General features: G+C 43.9%; 1 protein-coding gene across 6 annotated transcripts in view; it reads left to right on the plus strand.

The window, feature by feature from the left end:
- Positions 1-9,661, plus strand: part of MIGA2 (mitoguardin 2) — a 30,647-nt gene extending 20,986 nt beyond the window's left edge. For all 6 annotated transcript variants that reach the window (XM_075120277.1, XM_048823290.2, XM_075120279.1 and 3 more), the window contains 5 exons: positions 6-104; positions 772-906; positions 1,881-1,934; positions 3,191-3,307; positions 4,089-9,661. In XM_075120277.1, coding sequence (XP_074976378.1) covers positions 6-104; positions 772-906; positions 1,881-1,934; positions 3,191-3,307; positions 4,089-4,289 — 606 coding nt within the window. In that variant the 3' untranslated portion in view covers positions 4,290-9,661. The remainder of the gene's footprint in view (positions 1-5; positions 105-771; positions 907-1,880; positions 1,935-3,190; positions 3,308-4,088) is intronic.
- The last annotated feature ends 5,638 nt before the right edge of the window (positions 9,662-15,299 follow it).

The raw sequence follows: 15,299 nt of genomic DNA on the forward strand, positions 1-15,299 counted from the left end.
TGAAGAACCCCAAAGGTTTTCTGGAGTGCTATGAGGAGATGCTACATTACGCACTGAAGCAAGACACCTGGCCAACTACTCAGCGGGAACTGGAAGGACGAGGGGTTTGTAGAGGAATTCTCTCTCTAGAAAGATAGAGCTGAAATGAAAGCCTGAAACAATGTTCTAGAAGGCCCAACGGTGAACAGAAGTTCTAAATTAAATACCTTGGTACTCACCACTTGGTGTCACTGGACCCCAAAGCTACAGTGGTTAACTTACAACTATTTTGCAATAGTTTATGGGAGGGGAGACTCCAGCTCTTAACACCAGGAAGTTAAATTGTGGCAACTAAAGGTACCCAGTATTCCAACTCTTTATCTGCAAATGGCTTTGTAGTTAGGCCTGTAACACAATGAGTAGGGAAAATACCTATCCAGGGCTGTAGCTGTCTTCAGTATAACTTAATACAGCAACAAAAATCTGATTATAAATTCTTTCTGAACCTGTTTCTCCTGAGTGGCACTACTACAATTGTAAAGCTTGCAGCTGTATTTGGTTTCAGTTGGTTTTGAATCTGCTTATCCTTAACACAAGACTAGTAGGGCAAACTCTTGCTGGTTTAAACTTCAAACCATTGAACTGAAATCAGTGGAGTTGTGCCCTCTTACACCACTGGTCAGTTTGGCCCTTTTTAACTAAAGAATTCATAGTCCATTTTTCAGATGGTACCTCTTTGGTCTGAGTTCCTTTCTATAAGCTCTTGTCTGTGACTCGTCTGTTCTCTGGCAGGTGGTGTGCATGAATTTCTTTGATATTGTGCTGGACTTCATTCTCATGGATGCTTTTGAGGACCTAGAGAACCCTCCTTCCTCTGTCTTAGCCGTCCTGCGCAACCGCTGGCTCTCAGACAGCTTCAAGGAGACGGTGTGTTAAATGGTGGTTCTTGTTCCAAATGACTATTTCACTATTAGAAGGACAAAAAAAAGAGAATCAGGCTTTCTGATTACACAGAAGTCTCTTGAAGGAACAATCCTATTTTTCTGTCCCTCTACCAACACATGAATTGGCCAGTCTCTTGATAGATCTGAGTAATTTATAGGGAATCTGTGTTCGCTATAGCAGGTTCATTCCTTTAGCAGTTATTCTCTGTAATAATATTATGTTAAAGAATAATGTGTGTAGACAGCAGACACTTAGCCATCACCTTCCTAGCTGTTAAGGAAATAATACTTTCCTGTACTTTGCAACTGGGAGGGTAGTGGCTCAGTGTCTACTGCTTTGCAGGTCTTTCTCCATTGGAGACCCTACCAAAGTGAATCCTGAGTATTAATGCATTTTCTTAGATCTAGCTGTCCTGCATACCTTAGACTGTCTAATCTGCAGGGAGCCCCCAAAAGCGTATCTGTTTAGAAACCATGGCACTCTTACTGAAGTTCCTATGATTCTGGTTTCCAGTCTTGCTTATTGAAAGCAAATCTCAATATTCCAAATTAACTGCCTACAATACTATACAGTAACAATGGCCACAGACTTCACAAGTTAATGGTGTTTTCCATTTTACATGGGCTGTTTCATTGTTGGTGAAGTGGTGGACTAAAATTCTGTTTATGATCTGCATTCTGGAGTAACTGGGGGCCTCCTTCACTGGATGCTATTAGGGGTATTCATAAGCCTGTGGCTGGTCTGGAATGGATTTGAAGTGACCAAACGTGCTTTCAGTTTACATAAGTTTAACTTTGGAATTTAGCAGGGACCCTATCTGTCACTTGGTAAAGGGCTGCAGAATGGTGGGAACAAGTAATGCTCCATGCCATAGTGATGGCAATATATTGGTAAGTTGCATCCTGTTCTCTGGAAAGGCTCACACCATTAAATGATGTTGGGTTTTTTAATTGCAGGCCCTAGCAACTGCCTGCTGGTCAGTTCTGAAAGCAAAGAGGAGGCTTCTAATGGTAAGTAAAACATAAAAATAAGGTGTTGTGGGCGAATGTGAGAGAGATGGTGGGGGGAGATACTGCGGGGGGAAGGAGGAAGGAACACAAGGCACCTGGTTGTTACCAAGATATGATCTGGACCCTGGTGAAGCATGAATCTAGATGTAATTTTTACAAGAACAGACTAAATTGTCCTATTACCCATATCTGAAACAGCAGGAGTCCACTGACACCTTTGCTGAAGGGACCTCTGAGATACCAAAGCACTCTTACTGAAGTTCCTATAATTCTGGTTTCCAATCTTGCTTATTGAAAGCAAATCTCAGTATTCCATATTCATTGCCTACAATACTATAGTAATGGCCACAGACTCCAAGTTAATAGTGGTTCCCTTTTATGTGGGCTGTTTCTTTTTTGGTGAAGGATGGATTAAGGCTACTTACCTGCACCCCTGCTGGCAGCATTGCTCGCTGGTTGGCTGATTAGATTTTGCTCACTGTATTTTCCCTTTTCACTAACTCTCTGCTGCTTTCCAAACGTGCCCTGTCATCACAGATGAGCCTAGGAGACTGAGAGTCAGGATCTCATGAGTTCTAATCCAGTTCTGCCACTCACTCCCTGGTCTCTGGGAAGTTATTTAAATACAGTGCCATAATCAGTCAGTAAATGAGGATAATGCCTGCCTCACAGGGGTGATGCAAGGCTTAACTAACATTTGTAAAATTCCTCGAAGATGTACTGCTCTAGGTAACTATTAAGTACTGGTGCTGTCATGTGGCAGTGTCTCCAGGTCCTTGCTGTAGTACTAAAAATCATTCAGACCACTGGGGACTTAAATTATTTCATCCAATTTCTTGTGTTAAGTGGAAGATTAGAGATCTTGAGCCGTTTCAGGACCATGAAGGTTGCCTGATAGCTGAAGGACTCTTGCAGGCCTCCGTTGTCTTGTACTACTTTCTCCATCAAAGGGCAGTTTAAAAACAGCAAGATATAGAAGTTCTGTAAGATCTCAAAGTATCTGAATGATGGGTGTCTAACTTTGCAAGAGGGGTGGCTGAATAAGTCTCTCTTGTAGCTTCTCTTCCCAACTTCAACGTCTTAAATGGGTGGACTGTAGCAGCTGTTTTAACAGTATGTGGTAACACAGCGCTGCCTTGTCATACACAGGACATGTGCATTTAAATTATCAGATGAGGATGCCTAATGTAAAGTGGATTAGCTTGTAAATTCTCTCTCAGAGCAAAGATGAGATCTGGATTTCTTTCCCATGACAGGTACCAGATGGCTTTATCTCTCATTTCTACTCCGTATCGGAGCACGTCAGTCCTGTTCTAGCCTTTGGTTTTCTGGGGCCCAAACAGCAGCTGTCTGAGGTCTGTGGTTTCTTCAAGGTAAGCTGGCCTTCTGTACCTTCTTTATATATTGGTTCCATCTTCTGGCTTGCATCTGTGACCATGTATTCATTGAAGGGCCTCTATTGGAGTAACACTAAGGAACTTGGCTTAGTGTAATCTGGTTTGTCTTTGCTTTTTTTTAAATCAGCAGCCTGCATGATAAGATTTATAAGAATTCTTATTAGAACTTGCTGCTAACCATGCTACTCCTGTAAGAACATACAAAATGAGACACTGGACAAAATCTGTAACTTCAGAATAGATTAAGGGTACACATGTATATATTCCATTTTAATGTATTTCTTATCAACTCAGAGGTCAGCCAGAAGCTTAAGATCATGTGGGGCCCATATTTGATCTTAAATTCTAAATGTCTCTGTTCTTTCTAGATTCTTATTTGACTCTGCCTAACATGGAACATTTTTCTTAAATGTTAATCTTACAACACAGTTGTCATGAAATATTACCACAGAGTGTGATCACATTCCTGACTCCAGGGAACCTGCTCTGTGCTCTCTCCCTCCCCTGTTTTCTTCAAGGGATGTCAATCTTTGTCTCCTAAAACAAAATTTCCGACCTCACAGGAAACTGACAGGGTTGCTTTAGCAAGAGAGTTGGTACAGTCTGAAATAGACCTTTTGTGTGTCTGATGGGGAAACTTGCAGAATCCCATATGGAATATACTCTCTTAGGGTTAGGCAACTGACATGTATCAGCTTGACTTTGGGTATGGTGGGGGCACATCTCCTTACTATAAACATTCCCCCTCTTTTTGCAGCACCAGATAGTGCAATATTTGAAGGACATGTTTGACCTGGACAATGTGAGATACACAACAGTGCAGTTGCTGGCAGAAGACATTCTGCAGCTGTCACGGCGGCGCAGTGAGATCCTCCTGGGATATTTGGGTAGTGAGACGACCCCAGAAATGAATGGGACACTGTCCAGTGAAAATGGACCCTTGGATGAGCTCAACTAATATTGAATTAGGGGAGAAAATCCATTTTCTTAAGAGACCTTTTTCTAAGAGGTAGCTACACCACCTGTTGTGGTAATCAGTGGCAACAAAACTATTTCATCCCCTGACATCACTGGACCTGCCCAGAACTACTACTTTTTGTGGCCAGTAGTGTTGGCTGGAATAGCTCCAGGACCACGCACAGGCTTATGATTTGAACCTCCTGTTGTCTATACCACATCTTCTGTTTTTTAAAAAATTTCTTTAATTGTGACATAAACTGCCTGGGCCCAAGATCCTACCCTCCCACATTACAAGGGGCAGCAGACAAGAACCTTCCCTCCACTATGTGTTCTCCGGGAGCAGATCCCTGATACTTGCAGGGAGTAGGTGGGTAGGTAAAATGGTGACAGGTTCTCGCCTTGGCGCTTACCTCCTCTTTGATTGAGAAGGTATTTTTAAAAGTGACTTCTCTGCCATGTCTCTCTGGACATTACTGCTGATTTTAACGTATAAATTTTATGGTATACAACGCTACTTTCAGATATGATGGAGAGGAAGAGAAATAATTGTTTCCTGTGGGGAGGAAACATGCTTCTGTAAAGCACTGAAGACTAAAGAATGGAAGTAAAATGCAGATTTTGTAATGACAGACGCTGGAAGGGAGTTTGTCCTTCATCCCTATGTGTTGTTGCTTTTGTAAACTAGACCCTTTCACTGGGGGTCTCATTGAGATACCATTGCAGCCTATAATAGGCATCCTGAGAATGGTGGTTGTAGGAAGGGGTTGGACTTGTATCCTGATTATACATGCATAAATATTTCCTCCAATATACATCAGAGTGCCTTGCTGTATTTCAGAATTAGCCAATAATAATCAGTCTCTGTCACTGGATGGGTATCACAGGGTATGAAATACACAGGTGGAGGAAGGATGTGTAAGATGGCACCTGCTGCCATTACTTGTAAAATGAGCAGAGTAGGAGTTTAGATATGAAATGCAGAAGGTATTACATGGTGCAGTTATTTAAAGAGCTGGGATTCTGGTTGAAGCTGCTGGAGAGAAGCTCTTAAATCTCTAGTTTCACCACATTAAACAATGTAGTGGTTTTTACAGTTCTCTATGGAATGGATATATACATGTTCTAAAGACAGACATTCAGAAGTGCTCTCCTGCTGGAGTGAAATTGTTGACCATTAACTGTCGGAAGCCTTATGATTGAGGTTAAAATGTGGCTCCTGCTGGTGATGCAGGGGTTGGACGTTAGTTTAGCAGCATTCAAGTAACTTGCGTTTGGGACTCCCACAGTTCTTGCTGAGAAGGGTTGCGGATGATGCTTTGAATATACTGCCACCTCCTACTGTAAAGCCACAAGAGAAGTCTCAGGAGACTACCACACATCTCTTGGTTTGCCTAGGTTTAGTTCAAGTCAAAGATAGTGGCCTCAAAGAGAGGACATATCCAAGAGTGGAAAAGCAGACACCATAACAAGAGTATTGATGCAAATAGGGTTCAGCTTTTAGTGTGATCGGCTTTTCCAGTTCTGCCCCAGGGAAAGATTGGCTCCTTTTCGTTCAGGAGCTTTATGAGCCTTGTCTGGCTGTGTTTTGCAAATGATGAGAATACAAAGATCTTATAGAAGTTGGAGTGAGTGAACTGAGAAAGTTGTGAATTGTTCCAGTCCTCTCTATTTCCTGGGCTATAGTCAGAGAGGTTCTTCTGCAAAGACATCTGTGACACAGTTTCTGATAGTAAAAGCAGACAGAAAATAAGCAAAAAAGAATATGAGAGAGGATATGAAATGAGGAGATACGGAGTTCCCAGACTCTTGCAAAAAGCCAAGTGTAATACGCATGTAGCGTTATGATCATGATACTCCACAAGTGCAAGAAAAAAAACAAAACGGTGTGCCCCAAAGACCTAACAAACATAATATACAAAGACAATTGTTTAGGCATGAGAAAGTGAAAAGCAACAAACCTTAGTGAGGCCTGGTCTGCACCTAAAAATTAGACTGACCTAGCTACATCTCTCAGGCTGTGAAAAATGTTGTGCCCAGTGCAATGTAGTGAGGTCAAGCTAACCCACGCTATAGATGCAGCTAGAATTCTTCAGTTGACCTAGCTCCCATCTCTTAAAGAGATGCACTAACTACATCAACACAAAAACCTCTTCTTTCAGTGTGGAAAGCCATCTACAATACAGCAGCACAGCTGTAGACATTAGTAAAGGCATACCTTGGGCTTAATGAAACAAGGGCTGTTGATTTGAGAGATGGCAATTGACACCAGGAAAGCTCTTCCAAGCACGCTGGCAGGAGCCAAACAACAGTTAGAAAAACAGAGGATGCTGGCAACCTTTCCTACCCATATTGATCAGAATTAAAATGTGGGTTGAATTCTGAAAGCAAGTTACTTTGACCAAAAAAAACGTTTTATTTTGTGCCCTTGCATGGCTATTTTGGATGAAAGATGAACTCCAGCAGCTTTGTAGTAGCTGAAAAGATGCTAATGAATGTGAAGACAAATAGAATAAGGAAGGATAATTGTAATTCTAAATAATTGATGCTATTCGCTTTAGGTTTTTAGAGTTTTTGTTGTCTGTGTATTTGCTGCTTTGAGTGTCTTTACCTGAATGAAGATGAGTGGATCAGAAGCAACCCATCTGGTACATGGGTAAGAATATTAGCTCTGACTTTCAAATCCTCACTGGAGAGGACACTAAAACTGGTGGGGGTGGGGGGTGTTTTTTATAAAGCACAACCCTATACTTGTACGGTCCTTCTTAAGCTAGGAAAAATTAATTCCTAATCAGTCGAGAGAAGGTGGGGGATAGGAGATGACTCCTTTACTCCCCTACTCATAATCTGATGTGATGTCCTTTTGATGAAGGCAAAGAATTCCTCTTCAAGGGTGATTGTGGCTGGTAATGCAACTCGATGTAATAGTATTTATTTTTGTTTCTCTTCTCTTCTCCCCCCCCCTCCCCAAAACTGACCTGTTCCATGCACACAACAAAGTCTAGGCCTACTGATATGAGCTGCCTCTTGCTCTAAAAGGGGAGGTAGATCTTTAAAAAAACAAAACAAAACCGCATTCCATCCCCCCACCAAAAAGCCTCCCAGAACAAAACAAACCTGGTGCAACCTATGAGGAGATAGTAGCCTCAAGAATATTTGTTCAAAATAGTTAAATCCAAAGGAGATATTCTTCCTGGAGTAACCAATGCTGATCTACAGTCTGTAGATAGAAATGGTATGCTGCTTTGGATATAAACCTCTGAAGGGATTCAGGGATGCTCTTATTGACCTCAGTGCAGTGCAGATTTGGGTCCAAAAGAAAGATAATGTGATTTGTATCACTTCTCAAGTTGCAAGACCTTAAGGACCTGTCTGTTTTTATATTTAAAATATTTTGTGGAGTGTCACAGCGCTCTATATGTAAATGCACAACTGAGCTAGTTGCCATAGAATCTACTTTTGCACTAGTACATTCTTTTGTGTTTGTGAAATTTCACCATATGCTGTGTGTGTGTGAAAGTCCAACAGATGAAGCACCCGCCTTACTACACGCCTATATGGAGAGTTCCTAAGGGATTCAGTTTTGTGATGGGGAGGCAGGCATGAGGGTTATGAATAAACAACCTTCTACCCTCCAGCTTAGTGAGAGATCTCTCTAACAGAAAATATTTCCCAGCACTTTGTATTTAGAGCAAAAGATACTTTAGTGTTAATAGCAAGTGAGACATATTTGGTTAGACTCTAGAGCAGGGGTGGGCAAACTACAGCTCGGGGGCTGCATCCGGCCCTTCAGACATTTTAATCTGGCCCTCGAGCTCCTGCCAGGAAACAGGGTCAGGGGCTTGCTCTACGCAGCTCCGCTCCGCATGCTGCCTCCACCCCCGCAGCTCCCGTTGGCCAGCAAACAGGGCCAATGGGTGCTGCAGGGGCAGTGCCTGCAGACGGGGTAGTATACAGAGATGCCTGGCTGCGCCTCTGTTTAGGAGCCAGAGGGGTGACATGCCGCTAGTTCCAGGAGCTGCTTGAGGTAAGTGCTGCCTGGAGCCTGCACCCCTGACCTCCTCTCATGCCCCAGCAGTGATCCCCCTCCCGCCCTCCGAACCCCTTGGTCCCACCCTCCTGCACCCCAAAGCCCACACCTCTAGCCAGAGCCCTCACCCACTCCCACCCCCCACCCCCAATTTCATGAGCATTCATGGCCCACCATACAATTTCCATACCCATATGTGGCACTCGGGCCAAAAAGTTTGCCCACCCCTGCTCTAGAGATAAGTGGTGTTAGCATTTTTTATAACAAACCCTTATTTTCAAGGGGTTATAACATCTCTTAAATACATCAATCTGGGCTAAAATGAACAAGGTTTTAGCCTTGAGGGAATTTTTTAAAAAACATGACTTGAGCATTATAAAAATAAAAACCTGATGCTTAAACTCAGCACTCCAAACATGCATGATTATATTTCCTTCTTAAACTGAAATTTGACTTCAGTTAATCTGGAGTGGGAGTTGTGATGAGCTTCACTAAGTGGTTAATGGGCCCGTGCACTATTCTAATACATTTAGAGAATAGACTAGAGCAGTGATTCTCAAACTGGGGGGGGTCCCGACCTCATTTTAATGGGGTTGCTAGGGCTGGTGTTAGATTTGCTGGGGCCTGGGGCCAAAGCCCAAGCCCCAGTGCCATGGGTTGCAGGGCTCAGGCTTCAGTCCCCCCTCCTGGGGTCATGTAGTAATTTTTGTTGTCAGAAGGGGGTCGCGGTGCAATTAAGTTTGAGAACCACTGGACTAGAGTATGTCTACACGGCAATTAAACACCCACATGGCCCATGTCAGCTGACTCAGGCTCAGGCTATGGTGCTGTAAGAGTCCCAGAGCCTGGGCTGGAGGCTAAGCCCGAATGTCTACAACCCAGTTAAATAGCCCCAAAACCTGAGTGCTGCAAGCCCGAGTCAGCAGACAATGGCCAGCCATTGGTGTTTAAATGCAGTACAGATATGTTCTAAACAGGTCTGTCAGGCAAATATTTTTTTCAATCACAAATGTATGAAATTAAAGAAGAGAAAAACCTGCTTCAAAATATTAGAGTTCAGAATGGCTTTGAAGATGAGCATGACCCACACATTCATGGCAAAGGAGAGAGGATATGAAATTCTGCTTTCCCTTAACTGTTTTCAGTGGGACATTCCTCTGCCAGACCTGAAACTAAAGAATGTAACCTTGTGCCTGTTGCTTTTTTCTTTTACCTTTATTTCCTGATGTGTAAAGATTCATCTGAATCTTGCTCTCCCACCCCTCATTCCCCCAGCTAAAACTTTTATATCTGTTTTGGATGTGGTATTAAATGCAAGTCAAATAAATCTTTCCTTCATCATATATGGTTTTGGTTTCTAATTCCACCTAGTGGATCCTGAATTATGATAAAGGCTCTTGTAACTTCTGATTTAGATGCCAACCTGTATGTTATTCTGAACAGTTCTTTTGAGAGAGAATCCACTTATAATATGCAGGCAAACAGTGGCTTATTTCTAGAATCAGTGTGTTAAGAACTGATAGCAAGTAAATTCTTAGGGCTTGTCAACATGGGAAAATGTTCCAGTATTATTATATCACTCTAGTTATACTGGTATAGAAATGCCAAACTTCCATATATAGACAAGCACTTAGATTTGATTTCTTGACCATTCTATGATCCACTTTATGTACTTTCTGCAATGGCTGATAATCCATATGCTTCATCTGCCAGGATTTTCCCATTCAAAGGTGACCTCATCTAAAGGAGAATTCTGTGTTAAAGAAAGAAACTCAACAATTAACCTCATGGTCTGTGTGGATTTGTATACTGCACACATTAAAAGGTGTCTGAGAACTAGGTCTGAAAGACAAAAGTAAAGATTTGCAGAATACTTTTGAAAGACTTAAAAATGTCTGTCCGCTGAGACCTGTAGAAAAGTGTAGGCTCCTTTCAGTAGGCAACTACAGCACATTAAAACTTTCATTTTCAAGCCATGAAGCAACTATGTTGAACCAGAACAGCCGTGTGCTTCCACAGCTTTTGGTAGAATATCGCATTTGTAGAAAGAAATAGTTTCTTTAAACAGAACATTTCTGATGTGTGGAACACACTGTCACACGCTAACAGTGAGGTGAAAAGCTTAGATATATTCAAAGAATTAAACCTTCATATGGATAAGAACATTGACAGTTAAATGAGACAGATCACCACCATGCTTCAGTCTGTAATCCAAACACTAGCAGAGGTTAAGAAGAAACTTCATCTATGGATAGGTTAATTGTCTAGGGGCAACCTCTGAAATAGTTGGTTCTGCACGACACCAGACAGAATAAGCCACCGAACTGCTTCAGTGTAGCAATTTCTTATCTTCCTTATAAAAAAAAAGGGGGGGGGGGGCTTGCAGGTGCTGCACGCTAAAGCTTTGGAAGAGGGAAAGAGTAGTGGATTTAAGAATATAGGGGGAGAGGCCTGAATGCTGTTATTTTCACAAGAAATGGTGGAGAGGCTCCTGTTCTGTGCTCTTGGTTTGAGCTATGGGTAGGGTGACCAGATGTCCTTGCTTCTGCCAGATCCCTGCTTGCCAGTCGCCCACCCACCAGCAGTGAGTGGGGGAGTCCAGTGGCTGACAACGGGGGTGGGTGTGCAAGGTTGGTGGTGGGGTGAAGATGCTGCTCCCCCTGCTGGTTCATCAGTGCAGCCCCTGCTGTGTGCCAGCTCTCGGCTAGCAGGGCCCCACCTCCCCGTCTCATTTCCAGCTGGCACTTGCTATGAGCTGCAGTGGCTGGTGAGTGCGATCAGGCAGTGGCCCGTTACGCGTCACCTCTGCTGCCCACTCATCGGCCCTTTACATATTCTCCCTCTGGCAGTCCTCTCCCTGCTTTGCCCCTTCACCTCATCCAGCTTTTTTATATCTCCCCCCGGCAGGGCGTGTCCCACTCCCAGTGCTGTGCGGAGAACCAGCCCTTGGTCGGAGCGCTCAGTTCACCAACAGCCTGGCTGGCAGGCTTCCTTCTGCCACTGCCTCTGGCTGGGCCAGTGCCCCGGAAAAGCCCAACACCCTTCAGCCCAGGGCACTGGCCAGGAGGAGCCAAGCCCAGCATGTGCCAAAACCCCAGACAGCTCTGGCATGGGGAAAGCCCCTCTACCCCTCAGCTGAGCTCTGGAGTGGGAGGGGGAAGCGATTTCCAGCCTGTTCGCACCCCCAAACCTGCAGGCTCCATAGCAGCCCCCCAGGCAGGGGCTTACACCCTCTTCACATACACTCCCCCCCCGCCCCCAGAGAACAGGGCTGCTCCGTCCCCTAGGCACCCTCCCTGCTGAGCCATATCTCTGGCCCGGTTTGCTGAAGCCCCTGCAGTCAGGTTCCCTGGGCTCTGGTGCACAGTGCATCCTTAGGACTTAACCCCTTCCTGCCCGTGCAGTAGCTGGGGGTCAGGGGGCGGACAGGAGGTGGCTGGGTTATGTCGGTGGCCAGCAGTAACCTGGAGATGTTAGCTGCCTTTCGAGGCTGTGCAGGCAGGAAGGGACAAGCTGCTTCAAACCTGCGGGGGTAGGGGGGGGAGAGAGGAGTGGAAGAGATGAGCTCTGCAGAAGAGGAAGAGATGAGATGACTGCCTCCAACCCCGCCCCTCAGCTGGAAGCAGCTCCTGTCCTTTCTCTCCCGCACAGTGACAAAAGGCTGCTGCTGTCCACATTCTGGTGTGAACCCTGACAGAAATCAGGGGGGCAGGGGATACATGACCCAGTGTGTCCCTCCACATCTTGCCATGGGAAGATGCGGCACCAGGAGAGTTGGGTCCATCCCAGGGGCCAAGCAAGGCATGGAGGGACGAGAGCACAAGGCAGGAAGGGCTGGGTCGGTCGGTCACACCCCCCTGTCCGAGAGAGGTGTATGGAAGTGTGTGTGTCACCTCTCCCTGTGTGATCCCTAAAGCCTTAAAGATACGAAGGTAAATAAAAAGAATCCAGCTACGCAGAATTTCTTTTTAACAGGGGCTCAGTCAACTTGTTGTTAATTTGAACATTTGTACTGCATAATTCTGATTATTTGCCATTGAACTTGCTTGAATACAAGTAGTTTTACCACATGTCCAATATTCAGCATAGGGAAATATGGTCACCCTAGCTGTGGGTCAGTTCACACTTATGTGCTAGAATTTATTGCCAAGATACTTATTCACTCTGCACTTTAGGTGAATCTGCCAAATGAAACATAGCGGAGCCTGAAAAAGTGATTGAAAACCTTTCACAGATAGGCTGCCTCCATGAGCACTACACAGATCCCTTCAAACCAAACTTTAAACAGAGGTAGATTAATATAATAATGACCAGAGCTTTCAAATTAAAGGACAATGCATATTTTAGAGGTTAGAGCAGAGAACTATAGGTTGACCCATATTGGGTTCTAGTCCTAGCTTCTTAGAGATAGGGACAAATCCCTAAAGTGCTGTGCTACAGTCTTCCCATCTGTACACTGTGAATAATGCTTGGCTGAATTATGATGAAGGCCCTCTTACAGGGATACTGAGGATTACTTGATACTTCTAAAACATTAATATTTTCCTGTTGAATATTGGATTACTGTGAGAACCCCATTGTGTCCAAGCCTGCTCAGAGGTGCTTGATAAGGAATAGGAGCACTTATTGTATCATTTACTGATTTAAAATTGCTAGTTTCCTTTCCACTAAACATTCTCATTGAAGTACCTCTAGTACTAAATGATGTCCAAGAGAGGCTTCACTGCTTGTCACACTGTAAATATAAACTGACTAGTCTTTGACTGGAAAACATTTTAATTATTTCTGGAAGAACAGGATCTGTTTGGCTTTCAGTGGCAAAAGGTTTCAGCGTAGCAGCCGTGTTAGTCTGTATTCGCAAAAAGAAAAGGAGTACTTGTGGCACCTTAGAGACTAACCAATTTATTTGAGCATAAGCTTTTGTGAGCTACAGCTCACTTCATCGGATGCATTATGCTCAAATAAATTGGTTAGTCTCTAAGGTGCCAAAAGTACTCCTTTTCTAGTGGCGAAAGGAAAATCCTTCACACTTCCTTAATTCAGACTTTTGAAGACCTAACTTTTGTAGTAAACATCTACTCTCAATAGAGAGTGCCTGTTATCTACAATTGCTACCTTTTCTCTTGGAAAGCCAAGCGGGGGATCCACTGTTTAAATTAATTGGGCAGGATCATAATCTCCACCTGAAACTAGTTACATTATAGCTGTAAAGAGAAAGGAGTAGTTCTCCTGTCCCTAAATAAAATATTTAAAAGATTTAGTTGAACATGATCCAGGGGTAGATCTGAACGAATCCATACATTATTTGGCTGCCATCAAACAACAACAAAAATAAACCAAAAACCGCTCTGCTCTTATCTGGGCTGGCTTAGCTAGGTTTCCGACTTCCTCCACAGTCTAGTAAGAAACGTTACATGCACAGGCCCATTTTCTTTGCAGCTTTTAACTTGAGTGACCTTACCATTCCTGAAATTTTCTCTTCACAAGTTTCCTTGTGCAAATGCTTCCAGTACATACACCTCTTTTGATGTAACACATACCCTTTGTATTCTTCTCCCTACCCAGGACTTCCAAGTGAGTGGTGTTTAACGTGCACAAATACAGAAGAAAAAAATGAGGAGTCCTTGTGGCACCTTAGAGACGAACAAATTTATCTGGGCATAAGTTTTCGTAGGCTATAACCCACTTCACCGGATGCATGGAGTGAAAAATACAGTCGGCAGGTATAAATATACAGCACATGAAAAGATGGGAGTTGCTTTACCAAGTGGGGAGGTCAGTGCTAACGAGGCCATTCAATCAGGGTGGATGCGGCCCATTCCCAACAGTTGACAAGAAGGGGTGAATATCAACAGAGGGAAAATTACTTTTTGTAGTGACCCAGCCACTCCCAGTCTTTATTCAGGCCTAATTTGATGGTGTCCAGTTTGCAAATTAATTCCAGCTCCAGACTTTCTCGTTGAAGACTGTTTTTGAAGTTTTTTTGTTGAAGAATAGCCACTTTTAAATCTGTTATTGAGTGTCCAGAGAGATTGAAATGCTCTCCGACTGGCTTTTGCGTAGAGACTGTCCTTTTTGGCCAATGTACATAGCAGAGGGGCATTGCTGGCACATGATGGCAGCAGCACCCTGTTCTCCGTTAAAGTGACAGTACTAAATCCCTTACTGCTCACATTTCCTTTTTTAGTGCCACTCAGGAAATTATCATTACTTGCAAAGCTATAAAGTAGATGTGGATGTAATTATAGTCCACTGTGTCTGATCATAAAGAGGAATTCCGTATTCTCCATGTTGCCAAATACTGATAAAATGGGTAGTTTCAGTACATGTAGGAATTTGTCAATCAACCATCTTTCTGCAGAAAAATAAATAATAGATAAATTAAAATCACCCCGCAGTCTGAGTGGCATATTTCAGCTCTAACTACTTGTTCCCACTGACACATACCTCCCACGCTTCTAGTCTGCCCTGCTTGCTGCTAGCAGACTCTTGTTTCAAAGGGTGGTTCCTTGGCATGATATTAATTCACGAGTTCCCACAGCAGTTTAGTGTGTGTGACTGTACTCTCAGATCAAAATGAAGCTGTGCAGCACACCACCATGACTGCTCTCATATTCACTCCCCAGGTTTCCCAGCTGCACTATCTTCACCAGTCTTCCTCACAAGTAAGGGCTGGTTGTGACCCTGCACTTATGGGGAGTCTCCACCACTTGCAAGCCATGAGTTGTAGAAGCTACCCCAGCTTCCCCCCAAAACAACTCATTTTCTTCTCTACTCTTGTCTCCGACACATTTTGGGCAGCAGAGGAAGGGGCAACGCATGTCCCAATTCTCCAACCTCTTTTCTGACAGTGGAAACAGACGCTCATTCCCCAGTTAACCCAGCTTCCTTTTCTGGGCCTGGAGAGGGAAGGTAACTTTTGCCATAGTTTCCCGAGCCCTCAATTTTGACAGTAGGGCAAGAGGCCTCCACTCCCCTTCT

Source organism: Caretta caretta, chromosome 16 (genome assembly GCF_965140235.1).
Source record: "Caretta caretta isolate rCarCar2 chromosome 16, rCarCar1.hap1, whole genome shotgun sequence".
Lineage (NCBI taxonomy): Eukaryota > Metazoa > Chordata > Testudines > Cheloniidae > Caretta > Caretta caretta.